Genomic DNA, 23740 nt, shown 5'->3' with positions numbered 1-23740 from the left:
CTTCCAGGTTCCCAATCCATCTTACCTATGCGTACACACACTAAACTACTTTTATGAGTTTTATATGTATCTTTCAGGGCTTCATTATGAATTTATATGATAGTATAGATTGTTGTTTCTACCAATTTTTTATACAAAATTTAGCATGTCCTATATTCTGGCTTTTATAATTTGATGATATGTCCTAGAGATCTTTCCATATCGGTAAATAGATATTTTCCTCATTCTCTTAAAAAAAAAATTGAATTTAATGCAGATATTTTCTTTCACTTTATCTTTTAAGTGCTTCTTATTTGTAGATTGAAGGATTTAAGTACGAGTTTTAGCCATGTATATTTCTCGTGTAACTGTTAATGCTTATTACACATTTTTCCTGATGATATGTGTGCATGTCATTTGGGTATATATTCTTGATCTGTCACTTTTAAAAATATTTTTCTCAGTTTCGGAGTTAATGTTAGAGTTTCTGTTCATGTGAATAGACACGTGTAAGTGCGTGTGTGTGTATTTGTGTATGTGTTTAGATTCTTGAATTTTTATGTGATTAGATACATTGATATTTTCTTTTGATATTTATGCTTTTAAATCTTTATGCAAAGATTAAATCAATAGTTACTAATATTTTCCTCAAGTTTTAAAAATTAGTTTTGTATTTTACATTTAAATTTAATTCATCAAAAATCCATTTTAATGTGTGATGTGAAATAAAATTCTGATTTTATTTTTGGCTCTTGTTTAGGAGTGGATTATGTGTTAGATTTCAGTTGATTTATGTGTTCACAATATGCATAGCCTCCTCAGTTATCTTGCTTTGTGAAACATTTTACTTAGCTAGAATGTATTATGGTATTTAGAAATTGGGTCAGTAGAAATATGCTTCAATTTTTCTTTATTATATACTCACAATTGAAAATTTGAGTTAAATAATTGTTATTTTATTAATGTTTACTTAGTGATAATATTCATGAATTTTAATACAGCTATCTTCTTTATTCTAGAAACAAGTGTCTATTTCCCATCTGCTATTGAGTTATACAGAATTGTTAGAATTCTGACTAACAAATAATTTTATATTTCTTATAGTTTTTTTCAACCTTCACAGTGGCTAAAAAAAGAATTGTTAAAAAAATAATTAAGAATGTGTTGCCTTTTATTTATTTATTTATTTATTTATTTTTAAAAATTAAGTTTATCAAAGTAGCATCGGTTAATACAATTATATAATTTTCAGGTATACATTATAATTTGACATCTGTATATTCTTTGGGTGTGTGTTAACCACCCAAAGTCCAGTTTCTCTCAGCTACCATATATTTGATTCTCTTTACCCACTTCACCCTCCCCCTACCTCCTATATTTGATCCCCTTTAACCGTCTATCTCCTCCCTCTGGTAACCACTGGAAACTACTATCTTCTGGTAACCACTAGTCTCTGTTTGTTTGTCCTGTTCATTTGTTGCTTTTAGGTTTATATCCCACATATAAGTGATATCATGTGATTTTCAACTTTGTCTGGCTTATTTTGCTTAGCATGATTATCTCGAAGACCATCCATGTTATCGCAAATGACAGTATTTCATCTCTTCTTATGGCTGAGTGATATTCCGTTGTTTATATGTACCAAAGCTTCTTTAGCGAATCATCTATTGTAGGACACTTCGGTTGCTTCCATGTCCTGGCCACTGTGAATAATGTTGCTATGAATATTGCTGTGCAGATATCTTTTCAGATATGAATTTTCAAGTCTTTGGGGTAAATATCCAGTAGAGGGATTGCGGATCATATGGTAGATCAATTCTTAGTTTTTTGAGAAACCTCTATACAGTTTTCCATAGTGGCTATACCTATTTGCAGTCCCAGCAGCAGTGTATGAGGGTTCCTTTGTCTCTGCATTCTCTCCACATTTGTTAATATTTGTCCTGTTGATAACAGCTATTCTAACAGGTGTGAGGTGATATCTCATTGTGGTTTTGATTCGCATTTCCCTAATAGCTAGCGATGTTGAGCATCTTTTCATATATTTGTTGGCCATTTGTATGTCCTCTAGGGAGAAGTGTCTGTTCAGGTCCTCTGCCCATTTTTTCATTGGATCACTTGTTTTTTTTGTTGTTATTGAGTTGTATGAATTCTTCGTATATTTTGGCTATTAGGCCCTTATTGGAGGCGTTGCTTGCAAATATATTTTCCCATTCTGATGGTTTTCTCTTTATCTTGTTGATGATTTCTTTTGGTGAGCAGAAGCTTTTTAGTTTGATGTAGTCCTATTCACTTATTTTTGCTTTTACTTCCCTTGCCTTTGAGGTCAATTTCATAGAATCCAAGGTCTTTGAGTTTAGTTCTTATGTTTTCTTCTATGCATTTTATTATTTCAGGTCTTATATTCAGGTCCTTAATCCATTTTGAGTTAATTTCGGCGTATGATAATAGACAACAGTCTGATTTCATTCTTTTGCAGGTGGCTTTCTAGTTTTCCCAGCCCCATTTATTAACGAGGCTTTCCTTTTTCCACTGTATGTTTCAGGTTGCTTTGTCAAAAATTATTTGCCCATATGAATATGGGTTTACTTCTGGACTTTTGATTCTGTTCCACTTGTCTGTGTGTCTGCTTTGCCGCCAATGCTATGCTGTTTTGATTACTATCGCTTTGTAGTATAATTTGAAGTCGAGCAGAGTGGTGCCTCCAGCCTCGTTCTTTTTTCTTAGGATGGCTTTAGCAATTTGGGATCTTTTGTGCTTCCATACAAATCTGATGATTTTTTGTTCCATTTCTTTTAAAAATGCCAATGGCATTTTGATGGGGATTGCATTAAATCTGTATAATGCTTTAGGTAATATGGTCATTTTAACTATACTGATTCTTCCAATCCAAGAACATGGAATAGCTTTCCATTTGTTTGTATCTTTTTTGATTTCTTTTAATAGGGTCTTGTAGTTTTCATTATGTAGGTCCTTCATATGTTTCGTTAGATTTATTCTTAGGTATTTTATTCTTTTTGTTCCAATTCCAAAAGAAATTATTTTTTCCACTTCTTTTTCTGACACTTCATAGGAACGCTATGGATTTTTGAGTGTTGATTTTGTATCCAGAGATTTTACTGTATTTGCTTATTGTTTCTAATAGTGTTCTTATGGAGTCTTTAGGGTTTTCTATATAGAGAATCATGTCATCCACAAAAAATGACAGTTTTACTTCTTCATTTCTTATTTGGGTGCCTTTTATATCTTTTTCTTATCGAATTGCACTCACTAGGTCCTTCAATGTTATACTGAATAGCAGTGGTGATACTGGACAGCCTTGCCTTGTTCCTGATCTTAGAAGAAAGGTTTTTTGTTTTTCATCATTAAGTATAATGTTGGCTGAGGGTTTGTCATATATGGACTTTATTATGTTAAGGTACTTTCCTTCTCTACTGATTTTGTTAAGTGTTTTGATCATAAATTGGTGCTGTATCTTATCAAAGGCTTTTTCTGCGTCTACTGATATGATCATATTATTCTTATTTTTTACATTTGTTTACGTAGTGTATCACTAGAATCGATTTGCACATGTTGAACCATCCCTGTGTCTCTAGGATGAAGCCCATGTGATCATGGTGTATAATTTTTTTAATATGTTGCTGTATTTGGTTCATTAGCATCTTATTTAGAATTTTTGCATCTGTGTTCATGAGAGATATTGGTCTGTAGTTTTCTTTTTTTTGTGTTATCTTTACCAGGTTTTGGTATCAGAGTAATATTGGCCTCATAAAATGAGTTGAGAAGTATTGCCTTCTCTTTGATTTTTTTGGAAAAGTTTGAGGAGAATACGTATTAAATCTTCTTTGAATGTTTGGTAGAATTCACTGGTGAAGCCATCTGGTCCTGGACTTTTACTTTTTGGTAGGTTTTTGATGATTGTTTCAACTTCCATACTGCTGATCATTCAATTTAGATTTGCCAGATCTTCTTGATTCAGTCTAGGAAGGTCGTATTTTTCTAAGTACTGGTCAATTTCTTCTAGGTTATCAAATTTACTGTTATATACTTTTTTGTAGTATTCTTGCATGATCCTTTGTATTTCTGTGATGTCAGCCGTAATTTCCCCTCTTTCATCCCTGATTTTGTTTGTGTCCTTTCTCTTTTTTCTTAGTAAGTCTAGCCAGAGGTTTGTCAATTTTATTAAACTTCTCAAAGAACCAGCTCTTGGTTACATTTATTTTTTTCTATTTTGTTGTTGTTGGTGTTGTTTTCAATTTCATTTAGTTCTGCTTTAATTTTGATGATTTCTTTCCTTCCGCTAACTTTAGGTCTTATTTGTTCTTCCTTTTCTAGTTTTTTTAAGATGAAGCTTTAGGTTGTTTATTTGAGCTTGTTCTTGTTTTTGGAGGTAGATCTGTAATGATTTGAACTTTCCTTTTATGACTGCTTTTGCCGTGTCCCAAATTTTGATATGTTGTACTGTCATTATAATTTGTTTCTATGTATTTCTTGATCTCTTTTTTTATTTCTGCTCTGACCTAGTTATTGTTCAGTAGCATGTTGTTTAATCTCCATGTATTTGTGGTTCTTCCTGATTTCTTTCTGCAGTTGATCTCTAGTTTCAAGGCATTATGATCAGAGAACATGATTGGTATGATTTCAATCCTATTATATTTGTTGAGGCTATTTCTATGTCCCAGTATGTATTCAATTCTTGAGAATGTTCTATGTGCACTAGAGAAGAATGTATAAGCAGCTGTTTTGGGATGGAAGGCTCTGAAAATGTCAATTATGTTGAGTTGGTCTAATGTGTCATTTAAGGATGTTATGTCCTTATTGATTTTCTGTTTAGATGATCTGTGGGGTATTTAGGTCCCCTAATGTAATAGTGTTTTGGTCTGATTCTCCCTTTAGTTCTCTTAGTACTTGCTTTACATTTACAAATGGGGCTCCCTAATTGAGGGTACAGATATTAATATGTGTTATGTCTTCTTGGTGCATGATTCTCTTTATCATTATGAAGTGTCCCTCAGTATCTTTCTTTACCTTTTTTATTTTGAAGTCTATTTTGTCCAATATTAGTACCACTACTTCTACTTTTATCTGAATGCCATTTGCTTGAAATATCATTTTCCATCCTTTCATTTTGAGTCTATGAGGCTTGCATCATCTCTACAAGATTTAGGGGAAACCATTTATAGACTGTATATATTTTTTTACTATATTACATGAATTATCTCACTTGATTTATGTTTTATTAAATTTATTGAATAACATTGCTTAACAAGACTATATGAATTTCAAATGTACATTTCTATAATATAACATCTGTATACTGCATTGTGTGCTCACCACCCAAAGTCTAGTTTCCTTCCATCACCATATATTTGATCCCCTTTACCCTCTTTAACCTCCACTCATCCTCCTTCTATCTCTGGTAGCCACCATACTGTTGTCTGTGTCAGTGAGTTTGTTTGTTTGTTTGTGCATCACATCTTCTTTATCCAATCATCCATCGAAGGACACTTGGATTGTTTCCATATTTTGGCTACCACGAATAATACTGCAATGAACACAGGGGTACATATATCTTTAAGAATAAATGTTTTCAAATATTTTAGGTAGATACCCAGCAGAGGGATTACTGGGTCATATGGTAGTTCTATTCTTAATTTTTCGAGAAACCTCCGTACTGTATTCCATAGTGACTGTACCAATTTACATTCCCAATAGCAATTTGAGGGTTCCTTTTCCTCCACATCCTCTTCAACACTTATTTTCTTGTCTTGTTGATAATAGACATTCTAACAGGTATGAGGTGGTATCTTGTTGTGGTTTTGATTTGCGTTTCCCTTATATCTAGTGAAGTTGAGCATCTTTTCATATATCTGTTGGTTATTTGTATGCCTTCTTGGGAAAAGTATCTGTTCAGTTCCTCTGTCCATTTTTTAATTGGATTGTTTGTTTGTTTTTTTTTATTGTTGAGTTGTATAAGTTCTTTATATATTTTGGGTATTAGCCCCTTATTGGAAGTATGGTTTGCAAATATCATAGACTGCATTTTAAAAGAACAGTTTTTAAGCACTTATTTTAAGGATATTTCTCTCTTTTTATAATATAAGTAGAGCTTATAGGCATTATTATTCTATTCTTGGAGAAATGGAAAGAATTGAGACTCCAACTTTTTAGTCTAAGAATTTGGTTCTTTTCTTTACCCAAATATTTAATTAAATTGATATAATTTAATTTTCTAAAATTTTTTATTTTCATTCTTTTTCTTTAGGAAATAGCATATAAATGTTGAAAAATATATGCTGATTTGGGAAACTATCAAAAAATAAACTGGTTGTCAAAATATCGCTGGCATGTAGGGCATTTAGTAAGTAGAGATCAGAGAGGCTAAGCATTTTGTCAATACATAAGACAATCACATATAGTGAGACCCACTACACAATTGTGTCTTTGATAAGAAATATTGTGTTTAATCAAAGCTCTAGTCATGATTTAATTGTTTCTTTTTATTAATCCTAGAGAGATAAAATGATATATCTTTCAACAAATTCTTATAAAATTCTTTTCCCTCAGTTTGTCTTTTTTGAAAACCCATATCATTCTATCTGGAATAATGACTTTAAAAAGAAGGGTGAGATTAGCATTCGAAATGCTTTCTAAGTCTCAATGTCAAGTCTTTAAAATTGGACTCTATTCAGTTATTATTATATTGGTAAATCTTTATTATTGAATTAAGCTCATTAATGCCATCAATCTTCAAAATAGTTCATGATTTTTGTGGCTATAAACCTGAGATAAAGAGAAAGCTTTGTCTTGGAATCTATTAATAGGATGTACTAATATAAAATTTTCTGTTTAAGCAACTCACAAGGAAAAAATGGAGAAAAAAGAAAAAACAGAAACAAAGACAGTGGCAAAAGGTAACTTTTCTCTTTATTATTTTCATAAGTAAATTCTTTTTCTGTTCAAATTTACATTTTTGGTAACAGCTAGATGATTATAAGCATTTAGTATTTCTTTTATGTGAGAAGTTAATTTGGCTTTACAATTAAAATTTAATATCCAAAGAATAATAAAACTGAATACTTAAAATAATAGAGCACCTCAAAATTTGAGAGGAAAATGAAGGGCTTTTTCATATGTGGTAGGCAGAGTTTTGTCCCCCATGACTTTCATCCCTTGGTGTCATCCCAGTGGCTGTTACATCACATACCAAAAAAGTTTGCAGAAGTAGTTAAGATTAATCTAAATTACAGAGATTATTCTGGATCATCCAGGTGGGCTCCGTATAATCTCATGAAACTTTAAATGCATAGTAATGAGACAAAAAAGTGTGAGGAGAAATTTCCCCCCATTGATGGCTTGAAAATTGAGGAGGGCACATGGAAAGTATGAGAAAAATTTTGCAAACGCTTTGAATACGTGTGGAAGCCCACTGTTCGTCAGAGCTTGCAGTAGGAAATGCAGCCCTGTTGACGTCTTGGTTTTAGCCTTGTCAACCCTATATAGAGAATGTGGTTGAGTCACATCGTGCCAAGACTTTTGAACTGTGGAAACTAGGAGATATTAAATGAATGCTGTTTTAAGAAGCTGAGCTTTTGGTAATTTGTTGCTACATCAATAGGAAGCTATCACAACATTTCTGGTTTACAACTTTTGACCAGTGTTACACCTTGAGTTTGATTTTGGAAGACTCAATTCAGGATTTCTTTTTTTCTTCAAAAAGAAAAGGTAATGCATACACCTCGATCAATATTTTAAGCCATCAAAGACCTAAAGTGTCTTAATAATACACCAAAAAAAAAAGTAGTAAATCAATTTGAATATCAATGTAATGTTTTGTATTTTGGAGGATTATGTGAATCAACTTGTATTGTTCTAATTTTGTCTACCAATTGGTTGATGTTAGAAAGATATGGATTCTAATTGATAGTTCAATCTTAACTACTAAATTTAAATTTCCTCATATTTTAAATATAGGTTTATGAGATCAGTATATTTTAGAATTTTCAATCTAGTATTTTCAAGGGACTAATCATTTAGATAAAAATTGGAATCTATTTTCAAATTTCAATGTGTTTATACAATGTAAAATAATTAAATATTTGAGGCAGATGTATCTTTTACTAAATTTTTCAGTGAGATAACAAAATATCATTTTATTGAACTAAAGATGAATGAATTGTAAATTGAGACTTTGTTTCTAAAAGGTAGCATTAATTTAGTCTCAAGATGAAATTTATAAACTAAATAAGTTTTTTATTCTATTTAGTTCTTTTCTATTTGACAAATTTGAATAAAAATAAATTTACATAAATTTATATATATAAAATTATATATAATTACATACATATATAATTAGATATACATATTATTAGATAAACATATGAACATTTGTGTGTGTGTATGTATATATACATATATAGCCTTAAAACTAGTAGGGATATTAGAAGGGATCATCCCAGCTAATTACCTAACTTAACAGATGAAGAAACTGACCTCCAGGGAGAGAAAATTTAGCGAGATCATATAACTAGTATGTAATTGCATTAAGACAAAACTCCTAAGTGAACTAAGTATAAATCAAGTATTCTTTCCAAAAATGAATAAATTATTTCAACAAATATTTAGTTAATATTGTATTATTTATTGTTATGTAAAATATTAGCACGAATTTTTAAGCTAAAGTCAACACACCTATATTATCTCACAGTTTCTGTGGGCCAAGAATCTGGGTATGGCTTAGATCAGCCCTCTGCTTCACAATGTTACACAAGACTGCAGTCAATATATTAGACAGGACTGCAGTCCCAACTTAAGGCTTAACTGGGGAAGGATCATTTCCTACTTCATTTACTTAATCATTGGCAAAATTCAGTTCTTCAAGGCCTGTTGACTGAGGGCCTCACCTCTTTCTGGTTGTTATCAAGAGACCTTTTTCAGTTCTTTGCCACATGGGTCTCATTAATATGATAGTTAGCTTTGTCATACCTAGCAAGAAAAATCAGCTAGTAAGAGAGAAATAACAATCTTATGTAGACTGGTCATTGAAGTTACATATTATTGGTTAGCAGCAAATTTCTAAGCCAGTTTGTTTTCAAATGGAGAAAATATGAATACCAGGAGGTGGGGATCATTGGGGCCATCTTAAATCACCCTGGCCTGCCATAAATCACAAGTACTTTATTTATATACTTATATTCTTATGAGATCATAGATATAAACAAACATGTATGTGTATATGTGTATACATGTAAATGTATGTGTATATATGCATGTGTATATATATACACACACTGATATATAATTTTTATTTTTATTTTTATTTTATATATATGTATATATATACACACACATTGTTGGAAATGTGAGAAATGCATAGGAAATACTCTTTGTATAATGGGCAATTTTGGAGAAAACAGATTAAGATTAAAATGTCACATTATAGAATGTAACATTTAAATTGGAAACAAAGATAACCTATCATATTTGTAAGGTTTGATCAGTTAAAGCAGAATCACTATCTGCAGACCTTTGATTCCCAGAGACACTCTCATGGAATACAATATGTTCCTTGCTCTGTTTCAAGCACAGCCTGGCCAAGAGCAACAGGCTGAACCACCTCAGGACTTCCTACTGGGGAAAAATGGGCCTCATGTGTAGGATCTCATCTCCACTGTGAAAACTAGCCTGTTTCATTAAAAATAACAAAGACAGGGAAAAAGAAGAAAAAGAGAATGATAGAAATAAAAAAGCATGATGTAAGCCAAGTTTGGGCCAGGCTGTCTAACAGACCCAGAAATAACAACATTCAGTTACCTGTGAGTTTGATGAAGTAAGGTCGCTTACTGTTTTGATCACTTTCAGAAATCTTTCTACTGTTTTCACTCATCTGCATATATTTATATCTCCCTTCATGTGTTGTAAAATATATTTTTGGTATCATCCTCAGAGGTTATTAATAATATCACACGAATTAGTTTAATGGGGAAAAGGGTCAAGCATAATGGTTCTATTGCTTTTACTCTTGACTCATTAGTTGCACCACCTTTGGCAAATGGTTTTTTGATTCCTAGAGCTCTCATTTGTAAAATAGTAATTCCTGCTATACATCAAACTGTGTATAAGTTCTAGGGTAACTCCAAAGAGTTCTAGGAATGTCGTGTATGTGAATATTAATAATTTATATCAATATTAAACATTTCTATGTATTTTTTTCCAAAAACAAAATTCTTTTGCTCACATTATTTTACTTACTTTCACAGCTTCCATAAAGGAAGAGACAGTTACAGTAGTATTATGTTTTTAATGCAGGGAAACTAAAGCACAGAGAAGTCAAGCAGTTGGCAGTTCCTTAATGAATGAGAGTTGAAATTTGTTATGTCTTAACACCAAAAATATACAGTATGTTATTATGTTTATTGAGTAATGTGGTTTCCCTGCTTTGGCAAACAACATTTCGATTCTGGTACAGTCACTTATGGGTAATGTTATTTGCAAAATTAGATCAAATTTGCTGATATCATTCTTTTGATTAGACCATTCTGTTTTACATTTGCTAAAGTCATGAATTAAATGTCTTCCTTTTTGCTTTTTTGTTCCTTAATGAACTCCTAAGTCTAAATATCACTTAAATTATTTTTGAGAAAAATCAAGAAGATTATTTTGGCAAGTAACTTAAGAACACTAACCCATTTTGACAGAAATAAATAGACATTGGGTGTTGCTTTAGTTTCATGTTATTGTTCATATCATTGTTGAGTTCTCATTCATTTTTTTATTTTTTATTATTTTTATTTATTTATTATTTTTTTAGGTGAGGCAGTCCTCGGTTGACCTCACAGATTGCAAGGACTTTGTCAGCTTACATTCCCTTATTTTTTTTATTTTTTATTATTTCCTAGGTGGTCTCCCATCCAAATACTAACCAGGCCTGACCCTGCTTAGCTTCCAAGATCAGACGGGATCAGGCTTGTTCAGGGTGGCATGATTGTAGACTCATTTTTGTTTTTAATGTAAGGTAAAGTTATTTATTTCAAAGAGAAAGATCACTGACAAATGTCTAAAATTGGTAGGGAATATTTTGTTACTTTTATACTCAAAACCATTGATAAAAATGAGTTTGTTTTAGATGTGATCTTGTCTTTAAGAAAATGATCTTTGTTCCTGTACAAATTATAATGGCATTAAAAGTAGATCTGAATTTCTCATATCTTTAATTTTACAGTATCAATCTAAAGTTAAATCGACTGCTACTGACAAGGAATGGATAAGGTGTCATTTAGGGTAACTAAATTAAGAATTTCACACACAAAAAAGGTATAAACAAAAAACTAGTTGGCAAATATTCCAAGTTTTGTCAAGTTTATTTCTCAACACATATTTACATATGCAATCTATAACACTATATTATATACATGATCGGAATATATTAAAATATTTACTGTTTTCACTCCTGGATCAAAATTGCTAATTTAGTAAACATTTATTCTGCGTTTCCTCTGAAAAAAGCACTGTGTTAGACATTATGATGCTGCAAAAATAAATATAGATTTCTATTCTCAAATTGCTTTCAGTTTGTAGGGAAGACACATGTGATCAACCATCTGTAATAAAAGATATATTACAAGGAATAACATATATACTTTAATAAAAGTTGAGGCAAATGGAAGCTCAGGTGAACAAATGGTTAATTCCAATGACAGAGTCATTAGTTGCATATAAATTGAACAGACAAAAAATTTATATATGTGGAAAACATGAAAAATATAGAGAGTGATACCTGGCAATGTTTGACATGTGGAAAATACATGCAATATATATATATATATTTTTAAAAAACTAGTTTAGCGGAGGAAGAAATTTTTAGAAAGATGCTGTGCGAGGAGAGATAGGATGGAACCACATGTGTTTAAATGCTGTACTAAGCTTTCTTCAGTAAGGGATATTATTCTGCTGATCTTTAGAGCTCCAGAAACTAGCAAGTCCAGGCCATGGTAGGCTCTGTGGAAGATTTTGTTAGGCAAACATATATGAGTTATATATATCTGAGGTACTGTTGGCTATCTCAGTGGAACTTCCTCTCCAGACAAAACGTAATAAATATTTGGTGTGCAGTTCTGGAATAATATTGATTTAAAGTCATTTGCACAGAGCTGATGGCTTCAGTCACAGAAATGAGTCTGTAGTAAGAAAGAGTAGAAATCAGCAAAGGAGATTTAGAAATGGTTTAAAGAGTGTAGAATAAAATCCCCAATTGAATATTGTCACAGAAACCACAAAGATATTGCAAGTTTGTGGAGAAATTAGGTAATTTTTTATATGTGAATTTTATTTATGGTCAAGTAGCTTGGAAACAGTACATAGTATAATTTCTCTCCTTGAAGATTCTCAATACAATTCAGCTTTGAGAAATCCATATTAAAGAATCTGGTTTAACTTAGTGTTTTCATATTTATTTGATCTTAGGAATATCTCCCCTCCCACTAACACAGTATCAACATCTCCCTGCAAAGTTTCTGAGAAACAGTGCTTTGGGAGGTGGTGGTCCATTCAGTTGAATGCAGTACTGCAGATGATTCTGGTTTTGCAAGCATCAGGCATTATCATTTTTATTCTTTCTTTTACTTTTCACTGGATCTCACAATATTACCTTAACTTAGTTTTAAATCATTGCTTTATGTACTAAAATCAAGAAACTTGATTATAATATTTTCATCAAATTCTTCAAGTTAAGTGACAGTAAAGGCTAGCCATTACATTGGTAAATAACGTGAGAGAGTTCAACATTGTAGTAGGTTTACTGTGGCATCTGCTAATGTTGAGTGATCCCATAGAGTAAATAATGTCCATTATACAGTATCTATTATAAACAATTTCTATAAATGTATACTATATTATTATAGCTTTTTTAAATAATGAAAAATTCAGACTGATTAATTCACATTTCCAGTTCTCTCCCTCCAAATGCATATAATAGCAAATAAAAACTATGTTTGTATAGAAATATATATATATATATTAAAATTCATATGTATGTTTATATGTAATCTAACTTATAGCTTATATTCTTGTTTACCAGAATATATTTAAGGGCTTTAAAAGCGATTAGAATTATTATTTCTGATTTAAGATCGTCAAGAGCCAATAGTCAGTTTCTGCTCTTTTTGTTTTTTTGTCTCTTTAAAGTCAAATCATTGGGGACTGAATGTCTCTGAGTCATCCATTAATGGATTTTATTGTTTTATTTCTATCAGTCACAACCACTGTGAATAATTTTATATTTGCATCCCTAATAGTTATCTTTAAAAAAATACTGTGTTGATGGTTTAGTTTCTTGAATGACTTTTAAGATATTTCAGTTATGGAACACAATAATTCTATTCTTTCAAAAGGTTTCTTTTATTGGGCTTTTTGGTTTGGGCATTGACTTTCATCAAACATGCCTGTATATCCTGCATATATCAAATGCCTCATTCATGACATGCTAATTTCCTGACTACCTAAAAAATGATTGTTTTCATGTAAAAATTAAGAAAGAACCCAACTTGCAAGTAAGCTACTTTGTGGGTGTGTATGTGCGCTCTAACATGGCACTTTACAAACTGTATAAAAGTCAGATAATAGTATCTGTGTCAAAGATTTATCTCAGGGACACTCTTTTTCTATTTTTTTTTCTTTTCTCTTTCTTTTAAAATTGTTCTTAAAAACCAATGAAAGATTAAATGTTCTGTTGGTAAATAAACAAAAACAATTCAACTTTTCTTAAATCTATACAGAAGAGAAGAAAGCTAAGACCAAAGAAAAGACTGAAGAAAAGACTAAAAAGGAGGTGAAAAGTGGGAAACAGGAGAAGGTGAAGCAAATGACTGCAAAAGTAAAAGAAGTACAGAAAACATCATCTAAACCCAAAGAGAAGGATGAAAAAGAGACCGCAGCTGTGTCTAAACATGAACAGAAAGGTAAACATTCAGATGAGGCGCCTGGAGGTTCTAAGCGAATATTGGGCAAGAAGCAGATGCAATGAAATTAAAATCTGAAAAAGACTGAGATCAGACATCAAATGGGAGAAAAAGACTTGTATAAATAAATATACCTGGAAAGAAATACAGTAAATTGGGTATTAAAATTTATTTACAGAAATACTTAAATGTGTTCACATATCTAAAGATGCATTTTGAAGTATTTTTGAAAAGGAATTTGAGTTAATATTCATGGTTATTTAAAGGTTGGTGATAAATGTTGAATTCTCGAGCCATGAGATTTCTATTGAGGTAGAACAAAAATTATATGTGTTCTGCTTTGGAGAACAGCAGTCCAGGAAAAAGTGATAATACTCCAGGAGTGCTTTAAAGAGGGTGTATGTTCAAATCTTATAGAATAAATATCATAGAAACTATCTATACATTCCTGTTGCCTCTGTAAGAATGTATAATTTAGAATATACAGTGAGTTATTGAATTCAATTAATTCATTAGGCAGGAAGGTTTAGGGAAAAGAACCCTTAAGTTTCTTTGACAGCATCTATTGACTAAATGTATGACTTTAGAAAGCTCTGTATCTGACACATTGTGCTGATCTTCATTCAACAAGAGTGATGTCAAATTTACATCCCTACTTATAGAAATAGAGCATTTAAATGGAGGTGAAATAGAAATCTGAAATTTTTTATGGAAAGCTGCTATGTGAACATAAAAGGATAGAGTTTTAAGAGGGCCACTGAGGGCCTTATTGTCTCACATCTCTGTCCCTTGTTGAATCTTTTTTTTCCATAAGTACATTCCTGGCTCCAGGCTGCTACACAATCCTGACACTACTCATGCAGAATGTGGGATCTACTTTGTAAGGACTATTTCTATAAAGGTTTCTTGGGTGTGTTGCAAACAAAAGTTTTCTTTGCTCTGGTAGTTTTGAATAATTTTATTTAAAGACTAAAATTAAGAAATGTTTTTAGATTTTCATTAAAATATTTCAAAACTTTATTACTGAGTAAGCTATTTGAACAATGAAACTGAAAATAATTTTTCCATTATAAAATACAAGATATGAAATTTACCATCCACACTTTTTTTAGTCCTACATACAGGTGAGATTATATGGTATTTGTCTTTGCAATTAACTCTTGTTTTTATCTTAGAATTACTTTTTCCTCTGAATTCATAAGTAATGCTTTGATTTATATCAAAAAATAAAAATATACAAAATATCTATATTCTTAAATTGTATTTTAAAAAAGAAAGGAAGGCAAAAAAAGAAAGAAAAAACAATTTACTTTGCATTTTAGATTGCTCTTTAAAAAAGAAGAAAATCACATGAAATCAGCTGAAACATACCAAGCATATTTTTACTTTTTGTCCATAAATATAGTATGGAAAAATTCATGCCAGTTACATATGGGAGTATCAAAATTCTTATCTAGCTAAACTAATTAGAAACATGAGTATACTTTCTGATGTTCATTTTTAATATCTTCAGTTTCTTGGGTGCCTAATTTTATTGATGAAAACACATCATTAGAACATTTTCAAATGATATTTATTTTCTGGGTAACATATTGTATTTTATTTCTATCAGTAAAAAGATTTATTAAAGATAGCATTGTATTACCACTTCCACTTTCAATCTACTGTTTTCATTTCCACATGAAGAGCTATTTATCTATCAAAAAGACATTTAAATTTCATTGAAAGTTAGAAACAAAAACGCAAGTGATTTTATCAGTTAAATGAATATATTTGCTAAAATAAGTCTTTCTATTGAAAATAGCTACCATCAATTAAATAAATGTCATTAGGTAAGTAATCAAAATTTTCATGTAATACCTGGTCAGACACATAAATATGGCATTTTTAAAAATTAAGTAAAGGTTTAAGTGCATTCGTTTATAAAAACCTAATAACATGGATTTAACTAAACATGATAAGCAAAGATACAGTGTTTTTAAAATATTCTTTTTTTAAGGTGGCTTTTTTTTTTTTTTGAGACTCGTACTGATAATTTAATAAAATTGTTGAGTTAGTTCTTCTTTCAGCAAGAAAACATTTATTTGCTTAGCTTAAGTTAGGTCTAATGAATTTGAGTTATTCTTTTCATATAGATTTCTAAATTGTTCTTTTTAAATAAATAGGACCCACAGATCTTTTACTTACTGGAAACAGATTTTTACACGGAGCGCACACTTATTGGCAATTATTTAATTGATTTGTATACTTGCAAATATATTCATATGTGATTATTTTTAGTGTTGTATATATAAACAATATATTTCTACTTAAAGCATTGGGAATAAGATGCCTAAGTATGTACATGCCTATCATAAACTTATATACACTCTTATATATCACATAATCTAGTTTTTATGAACCAATCTTGATCTGTTTAGAGTAAAAAAGGATTGACGTGATTAGGCATTGCTCCTGATTTCCTGATGGCCTATGGCAAATCTGTGAAGTAAAGATCAAACCTCCACACTGCTATGCTCATTCTCTTCTTTTTTTCTTCTCTTTACTTTCTTTTCTCTCTTCCTTCCCTCCTTCCCTCCTTCCTTCCTTCCTTCCTTCCTTCCTTCCTTCCTTCCTTCCTTCCTTCTTCCTTCCTTCCTTCCTTCCTTCCTTCCTTCCTTCCTTCCTTCCTTCTTTCCTTCTTTCCTTCTTTTCTTATTTAACAACTATCTAAATACATGTGGCAGACAGAGAGAGTAGAGCTGATGTGAATCTGATATAGGAACACTGACCACATGTGACCAGTCCTCATTAGAGTTTTTAAAAATTTCCTTTCTGTTGACATTCTGCACCCAGAATGCATTTTCTCTCAGCTGCCACTCCACAGGGAACAATCACAAGACAACAGCTGAATGCCATCCATCATCGTTCCCGGAGAATCATGAAGGAGAGAAATGAACAGCGTGTGTTATTACTAGAAGGATTTCATTTGGAAAAAGAAATACTAAGAAGTAGTGACCAAATATTAAATTACCTTAAGTGGATTATTATTGCCCAACTTTTAGTTAGGATGATGGAACAGTTGGATTTTCTCTAGGGAAAATTTTCTATTTCAATATTTGAGTTATGTTTTAAACACATTTTTATAAAATAAATCTACCAATCAAGAAAGCTTGGTTTTGCTTCATCCTTAGACAGGTGAAGCAAATACAATGGAGACTGCTCAAAATATACTGGCCTAGAATTCTTATACCTTGTTAAATTCAATACCAAGGACAGGTGGAAATGGGCATCCTAATTTAAAATATTGAAAATTTCTAATTTAAAATATTTTTAAAATGTTGTTATCTTCTTCCTATTGGTATGTTGGTTCCATTAGAATGCAAGATTTAGCATCATTTAAATATAACAGAAACCTCCTAAGTATTGTAACCCAAATAATTTTCTAGATTAAAACAAATAAACATTCTTTGAATTCCTAAGAGATTTTTAAAATTTGGAAGCTCATAGAACTATATGTGCATTAATTAAATGAATGACTCTTGGATCCAGAAAATATTGGTATAACAAATATAAGTTTTATAACAAATATAAGTAACAAGTTTTATTTCGGTAATAATTTAACAAATTGGCTAGTTTCATTATGCAGTTAACATTCAGTTAAAGGAAAAACTTTGAAGTATGAAGATTTTAGCTATTCCAATATTTTATTCCACATGTTATATATATAAACATCCCATTACAACTCGAGATGGAAAACAATATTTCATTGTTGAGGGTTGTCCAAACCCTTCAAATTCCAAGTAGTCCCTGCATGCTAAGTTCTGACATACATACATTCTCCATTGCTGTTGCTGAAGGCTAAAGGGCCACTAAAAATAATTGTGAAAAAAAATTTTTTTTGAGGGATTTTAGATCAGTGATTCTGGAAGTGTGGCTTAATTAGAATTTTCTGAAGAGTTTATTAAAAATGCATATTCCTTTGGTCCAGACCCATGGAATTATAGTTATTTTAGGTGGTGGGGCCAGGAAATCTGTATTTTAAAAAATTCTCCATCTTTTTACCATTTAAATTGCGCTTTTAGAACTACTTTCGAATTGTAGAAATGACAGATCTAAAAAGAGTACAGTCACTTAAGCTACCAAACAAGGGAAAGGGATAATTTTAGGAAGTCTACAATTATCCTATCTTGCATTTGCTGTTTAAAGAAAATGTACTTTTTCCTTTTGCTTTATTTTAGAACCAAATTGCCCATTCTACAGTTCTGTTCAGGAAAACAGTTATGTCCAGAAAAGAGAAAATATCCTTTACTTTAATCTTACTTCACTTCTGTACCATAAGGTTTCTAGGTCTTGGGATCAGAAACTTCTGTTATTAATATCAGTCTGCCCAGGAACAAATAGTTGTCAGATTTCTGGACTAATCTGACAACTAGCCTCCTCACCTCACCTATGGGAAAGTGTGCTTTAATATAATAATCAAAATAATGGAAAATTTTGAAACTTTATGAGTTTTGGTCTACTCATATTTAGATATTAATGAAAAGAATTATATTTTTACATCTACTACAATAACTACATCTATTTTTTTCAAAGACCTGGAAGAGTTTCATAATAAAATGAATTACTCTAAAAACACTGTTAATACTCTGAACACAATGAGGTTTATAAAAATCCTTGTATGTTATTTATATAATAACAAATTTTATTATTTCATGTGTTTGATATACATAATTTGGAGCACCTAAAGGTATATCATGTTGTATAAATTCAATAAACTCTCTTGGTCCTAAAGCTGTCTTTGGATTTGTTGGATAAATAAGAAGTCTATTTAGAAACATTGAATATAAATTATCTTGAACAAGATTCATTTTATAACATGCAAGCTTTAAAGTTGATATGGTAGAACTTACAGAATGATTCATCAACTGAGATTAGAATGACCTCAGCCAAATCTAAAGTAATGTGAGTATTTAAGTTCAGTGCAATGTGTTTAATTTTGAAGGAAAAGAAAATAAACAAATGAACTCTTAAATCATTCTAATCAAGTCTGCTCCAAATGCTATGCTTTTCTCTTTTTTACTTTTTCTATAGGCTGTAGACTATTCAAGATCATAAGATGCTCTTCAAATAAAGATTACTCAATTAATTAGCTTAACAGTCATACCGTTTGGTGCTGTAAATCTGTTCTTTCTGATTTATGGGTAAACAAAGAGCATTTCCATGCAGACGACCCCTAACAGATAGCCAAGGGGTTAGCCCTCCTGCCTGCCTTTCCTAGAAAACATTCTGCAGCTCCATTTAGACAATTAGTAGAAGGGCTGGGAGTGAATATTTTGTAAAACATTCCAAGCTGGAAACAACTTCTTGTAAAAATTCTGTTTCATTATTGGGAGTATGGACAATAAGAAAAATTGCATTAATATGATGGCTTTTGTAATAATTTTATGGAAAAGGTTTTGATTTTTGAAAAACAACCATTATAATATCACCCTAAACTAGTCTGTTTCAATTTTTAAGGTTTATTTTTTATATGGAATAAATGTAACCTTATGTTTATTATGTCTTTTCCCCCAGTATGTTTATATAAATATAAATTATTACTTCACAAAATTGTAGTATCTAAAATAGAAAAAAAAAAGGTATTGATGACATTTTTTCATTGTTCTTTTTGTTTCTACTCTTATCAGATCAGTATGCATTCTGTCGATATATGATTGACATGTTTGTCCATGGGGATTTAAAACCAGGTATTCCAAACAATTCTTGTACTTGTCTGTTTTAATAGTTGTTGTTTCTAAGACTGCTTTTTAATGTACTAAACTCTATTTTCTTTTTTAAAAAAATTGCATAATGCATGTGTAGATCTAGAATAAAACCAATAAAAAGCAGAAGTAATAATTCACATTAGGACCTTTAATTTTACTTTCTATTACTGCATGACCTATTGCAAATGAAGTCAGCTGAAAGCTAAAAAAGTGCTAATATCTTTATATACAAAAAAATGCTAATATCTTTAATAATATCTTGAAGTGAAGAGGTGAATCATCTTATTTAATTCCTGGCGAACTTAGAAGAAAAAACCTATGACAATAAAAGTATCCTTTTTTTCATATTGAGCAAAATTCATATTAAAATTTAATGCAGTTCAAGTATTTAATCTTTTCTTTTCAACTGTTTGATTTCTCTCATATATAAACTTAGCTTAGTCACTCCAGAGAACTGCTATTGATAGAGATAGTCATCCTCAGAGTTAATGGTCAACACAATGGGGAAGTATTTTTGCCTAAAGGAATTTATCTCATCTCTCCTATCTTAATTGTTGCCCAAAGTGTAACAAGGGATTCTTTAGGAATGTCTTAATTAAGAATGAGTAACTTGATTGCTTGTACTAAATTTTGCAGATTTAAAAACTAATGGTGTTAACTATGGCATATACATTGTGTTTGGGGAACCATTTCTAAGAGGTTGGTACTGTAAGGAAAAAACTAATTTACACTAGAATAATTGAAGCTGATTGTTTAAAGAAAACTATCTTGTTTCCTCAACTATTTTTATTAAAATCTTTCTAAAATGTATCATTGTAATTTATGCATATGTTGGCAAATGTACATATAATATCTAAAACAAATATATAACACATCTGGTTCCTAGAAAGTTAGAAGATTATGAGAACGTTGTCTCAGGAAAAGTTGGTTAACTCTAGTAACTTATTCAAGTTGATTTCCTCCTCCTTCTCTTCCTTCTTTTTATCTTCATTTTCTTACTGTTTTAAAAAAATTAATGAGTTAAAAACTAAAATGAGACTGAAATGCTAAAAAGTATGATGACTCAGTAAAAATATTTTATATACAAGATGAATTTATATTGTTGGTGAGCATAAATTTTAAATTCCATTATCTGAAGAAAAAATATATTATTTGTGCCACCTAAATTATTCATAGTAGCTACTAATTTATCATAAAATATAATTTCTAAGAAAATCACAGCATTCAGAGACCACACATTGTCAATGTCAGTGAGGAATGCTAACAGTTTAATAGTCACAACGACAATTATTTCTTTCTGAAAATTCAACAACACATTAAGGTCAGAGAAAGAGTAAAACCATCTCTACAGGAGTTAAGAAAAATTTTACTATGAACCATACGGGAAGAGCCCTTCTAAAGTCATATGGAAACATTCTCTGACAGCCAGCCATGAGTTCAGATCTATAGCACTATGGAATATCCTAACTCCTGAAAATAATTCCAAAGTGTTATAGGATTAGATTTCCTAATACTATTTCTTGACTTTCCAATTATCTTCTTAATTGATTTCATCTACCTACATTCATGATTTTGCAGGTTTGTTGCTGTAATGTAAAAGAAATTAAAGAATATGTAAATCAGTATTTCTTGTCTGGGGGAGAGAGGTAGAAAGAAAGAAACTGGAGAAGGAATACCTGTATGATATGCCTGTTGTTTCATGTAACAAAACATATAAAGCTTCATAAGTGTACAGAAAGAAAATTAATAATATTGTCTTTGTTCGTGAGACAATACAAAAGATAAAGTGAGAAAGCATAAAATATGGCTTGCACTTTGAAAAATAAGAAATGAGAAACAAGATCTAATCTGGGCATATTAATTTGGAGAAAATGCAAGTGATAAGACTTTGACTCTGACTGACAATTAGAGAATAAAACAATTTCTGCCAAGTTTATCTCTCTGCATGTATCCAGTATTTATAAAACATTTGTGCTTCCATCTGTTTCTATTTGAGATTAGTGAAACACCTGTTATTGTTTAGCTAGAGTTCATTATTAATTATTGGTAATGAGTTTTTTAAACTATAATTTCATTTTTCCCTTTGGGATAAAGTATTTCCTTATATAATATTATCACCCCCTCAAAAGTAGTACAAGTTACAATTTAAATTTGAAAAACCTTAATAATGAGATATGCTGACACCATGACACAACGCAAGTTTTGGCTTTTTATTCCAAGACGGTAATAACATGTTTCTAAGACAGTCATAACATTTTTTAGCTAAGATTTTGTATATATGTCTGAGGATGAACTGAATTGCTCTTTCTGATTCCCTTTGGTGAATATGCACTGTCAATAATCCCCACTTCGGTTATAGGGACCATCTTAATAAGCCATAATAAAGTGTAAAAATCAGATCATTTTGTTGTTTCTATTTAAAATTCTCCTATACTGATGCTATATTAAGTTGAAAAATTAAGAAAATTCTATTTAAACCTGGAAAGTAAGTGTATACTACTAACACTGGCCATTTGGGCAATTGGAGTAGACATATCTACAATGTGTAATTTTGGGGGTATTATGGACACTGAAGAGTTCCTCTCTCCAAAAATACTTTCCCTGCTGCCCTCCAATGACCTAACAACCCCACCATGGTCAATGTTATACAATGTATTTGTTTTAAATAACACCTAACATGTCTTAGGGGGCAGAGAGGTAGCTGTCTTGAAGCAGAATACTCCCACTTTTTCCTCAGGGCTAAAGTAGTCTAGTTGTCATTATCTTATGAGAGAAGTATTAAAAATTTGGACAAGGCAGATTAGTTACAATACTAAGACTCAATTTACAGTGTTTTATGTTTTTTTAAATTTCTTTTTGGTTTTTAGAAATTCATAGTATAAATGGTCAAGATATATTTTTTAAGATTTATTTATCTCTCTCAGTCTTTCAGTAACTCCAACTTCCTGTTCAATACTTTGCAGCTATGCAGATTTTTCTTAAGTGACAACCATATCAGTAATTTCTTTCTTTCTTTCTTTCTTTCTTTCTTTCTTTCTTTCTTTCTTTTCTTTCTTTCTTTTCTTTCTTTCTTTCTTTCTTTCTTTCTTTCTTCTCTCTCTCTTTCTTTCTTTCTTTCTTTCTTTCTTCTCTCTCTTTCTTTTCTTTCTTTCTTTCTTCCCTTTCTTTCTTTCTTTCTTTCTTTCTTCTTTCTTCTTTCTTTCTTTCTTTCTTTCTTTCTTTCTTTCTTTCTTTCTTTCTTTCTTCTCTCTCTCTCTTTCTTTCTTTCTTTCTTTCTTCTCTCTCTTTCTTTCTTTCTTTCTTTCGTTTCTCTTTCTCTTTCTTTTTCTTTCTTTCTTTTCTTCTTTCTTTCTTTCTCTTTCTTATTTAAGTAGACTCATTTTTTTTTTTTAATATGATCTTTCTAGACATTTTTATGTTTCCTCTTCATCATCTTCCACCTAGTCCAAATGCATTGTTGGGCAGAGTCAACCAAGTTAAACAAGAGACAAATTTCTATAAGTAAGAAATCACACAGCTCACAGATCTCTTATATTCAATATAGTTAAAGAAATTAACTTAAATGTCCAGTCTTACAAGGCTCAGATCTACTGTGCTTTTGTTTAGTAATGTTAACACTTTAATTTTTCAGCTTTTCATCTCTGTAGTCATTATGATTAAAGTTCAATACAAATTAGAGCTTACCCCTTAGAAGTTATCTCAACACTGAAGTTTTGGCTACTGCTTGACTTTTACTTGAGTCAAGAATTTATATCAAGGTAATTTATTCCATTTTCTGTGTCATTTATTCTCTTGCAATTGAAGGTATTCACATTTCAGAATTTTCTCTGACTATGATCAAATATTTTTTGGCAGCCTGTATTTCAATTCCATGGTTTTGAATCCATAGCTAGAAAGAGCTTTAAGAAATAAGTTAGTACTCTCATTTTATTAAGATCCTTTTCCTGAACTTCAGTAGTGCTTAACTGCATTTTTGGTTTGATCCTGTTGAGAAGAGGACTAATGTAATTGTATTATAGTCACTGTTATTTGATGGTTTAATCTAATGTATTTTAGAGCTCA

General features: G+C 30.9%; 1 protein-coding gene across 4 annotated transcripts in view; it reads left to right on the top strand.

Annotated features, from left to right (window-relative positions):
• Positions 1-23740, top strand: part of TRDN (triadin) — a 226506-nt gene that overhangs the window by 94203 nt on the left and 108563 nt on the right. For 2 of the 4 annotated variants that reach the window (XM_039854433.1, XM_039854432.1), the window contains exons 6-7: positions 13749-13931; positions 19601-19660. In XM_039854433.1, coding sequence (XP_039710367.1) covers positions 13749-13931; positions 19601-19660 — 243 coding nt within the window. Of the gene's footprint in view, positions 1-6830; positions 6891-13748; positions 14152-19600; positions 19661-23740 lie in introns of those variants that run through there. The other 2 variants (XM_039854431.1, XM_039854434.1) reach the window with 2 other exon arrangements.

This window comes from Pteropus medius, unplaced genomic scaffold, assembly GCF_902729225.1.
Source record: "Pteropus medius unplaced genomic scaffold, Ma_sr-lr_union100, whole genome shotgun sequence".
NCBI lineage: Eukaryota > Metazoa > Chordata > Mammalia > Chiroptera > Pteropodidae > Pteropus > Pteropus medius.
This window is presented reverse-complemented; position numbering and strand designations above follow the sequence as displayed.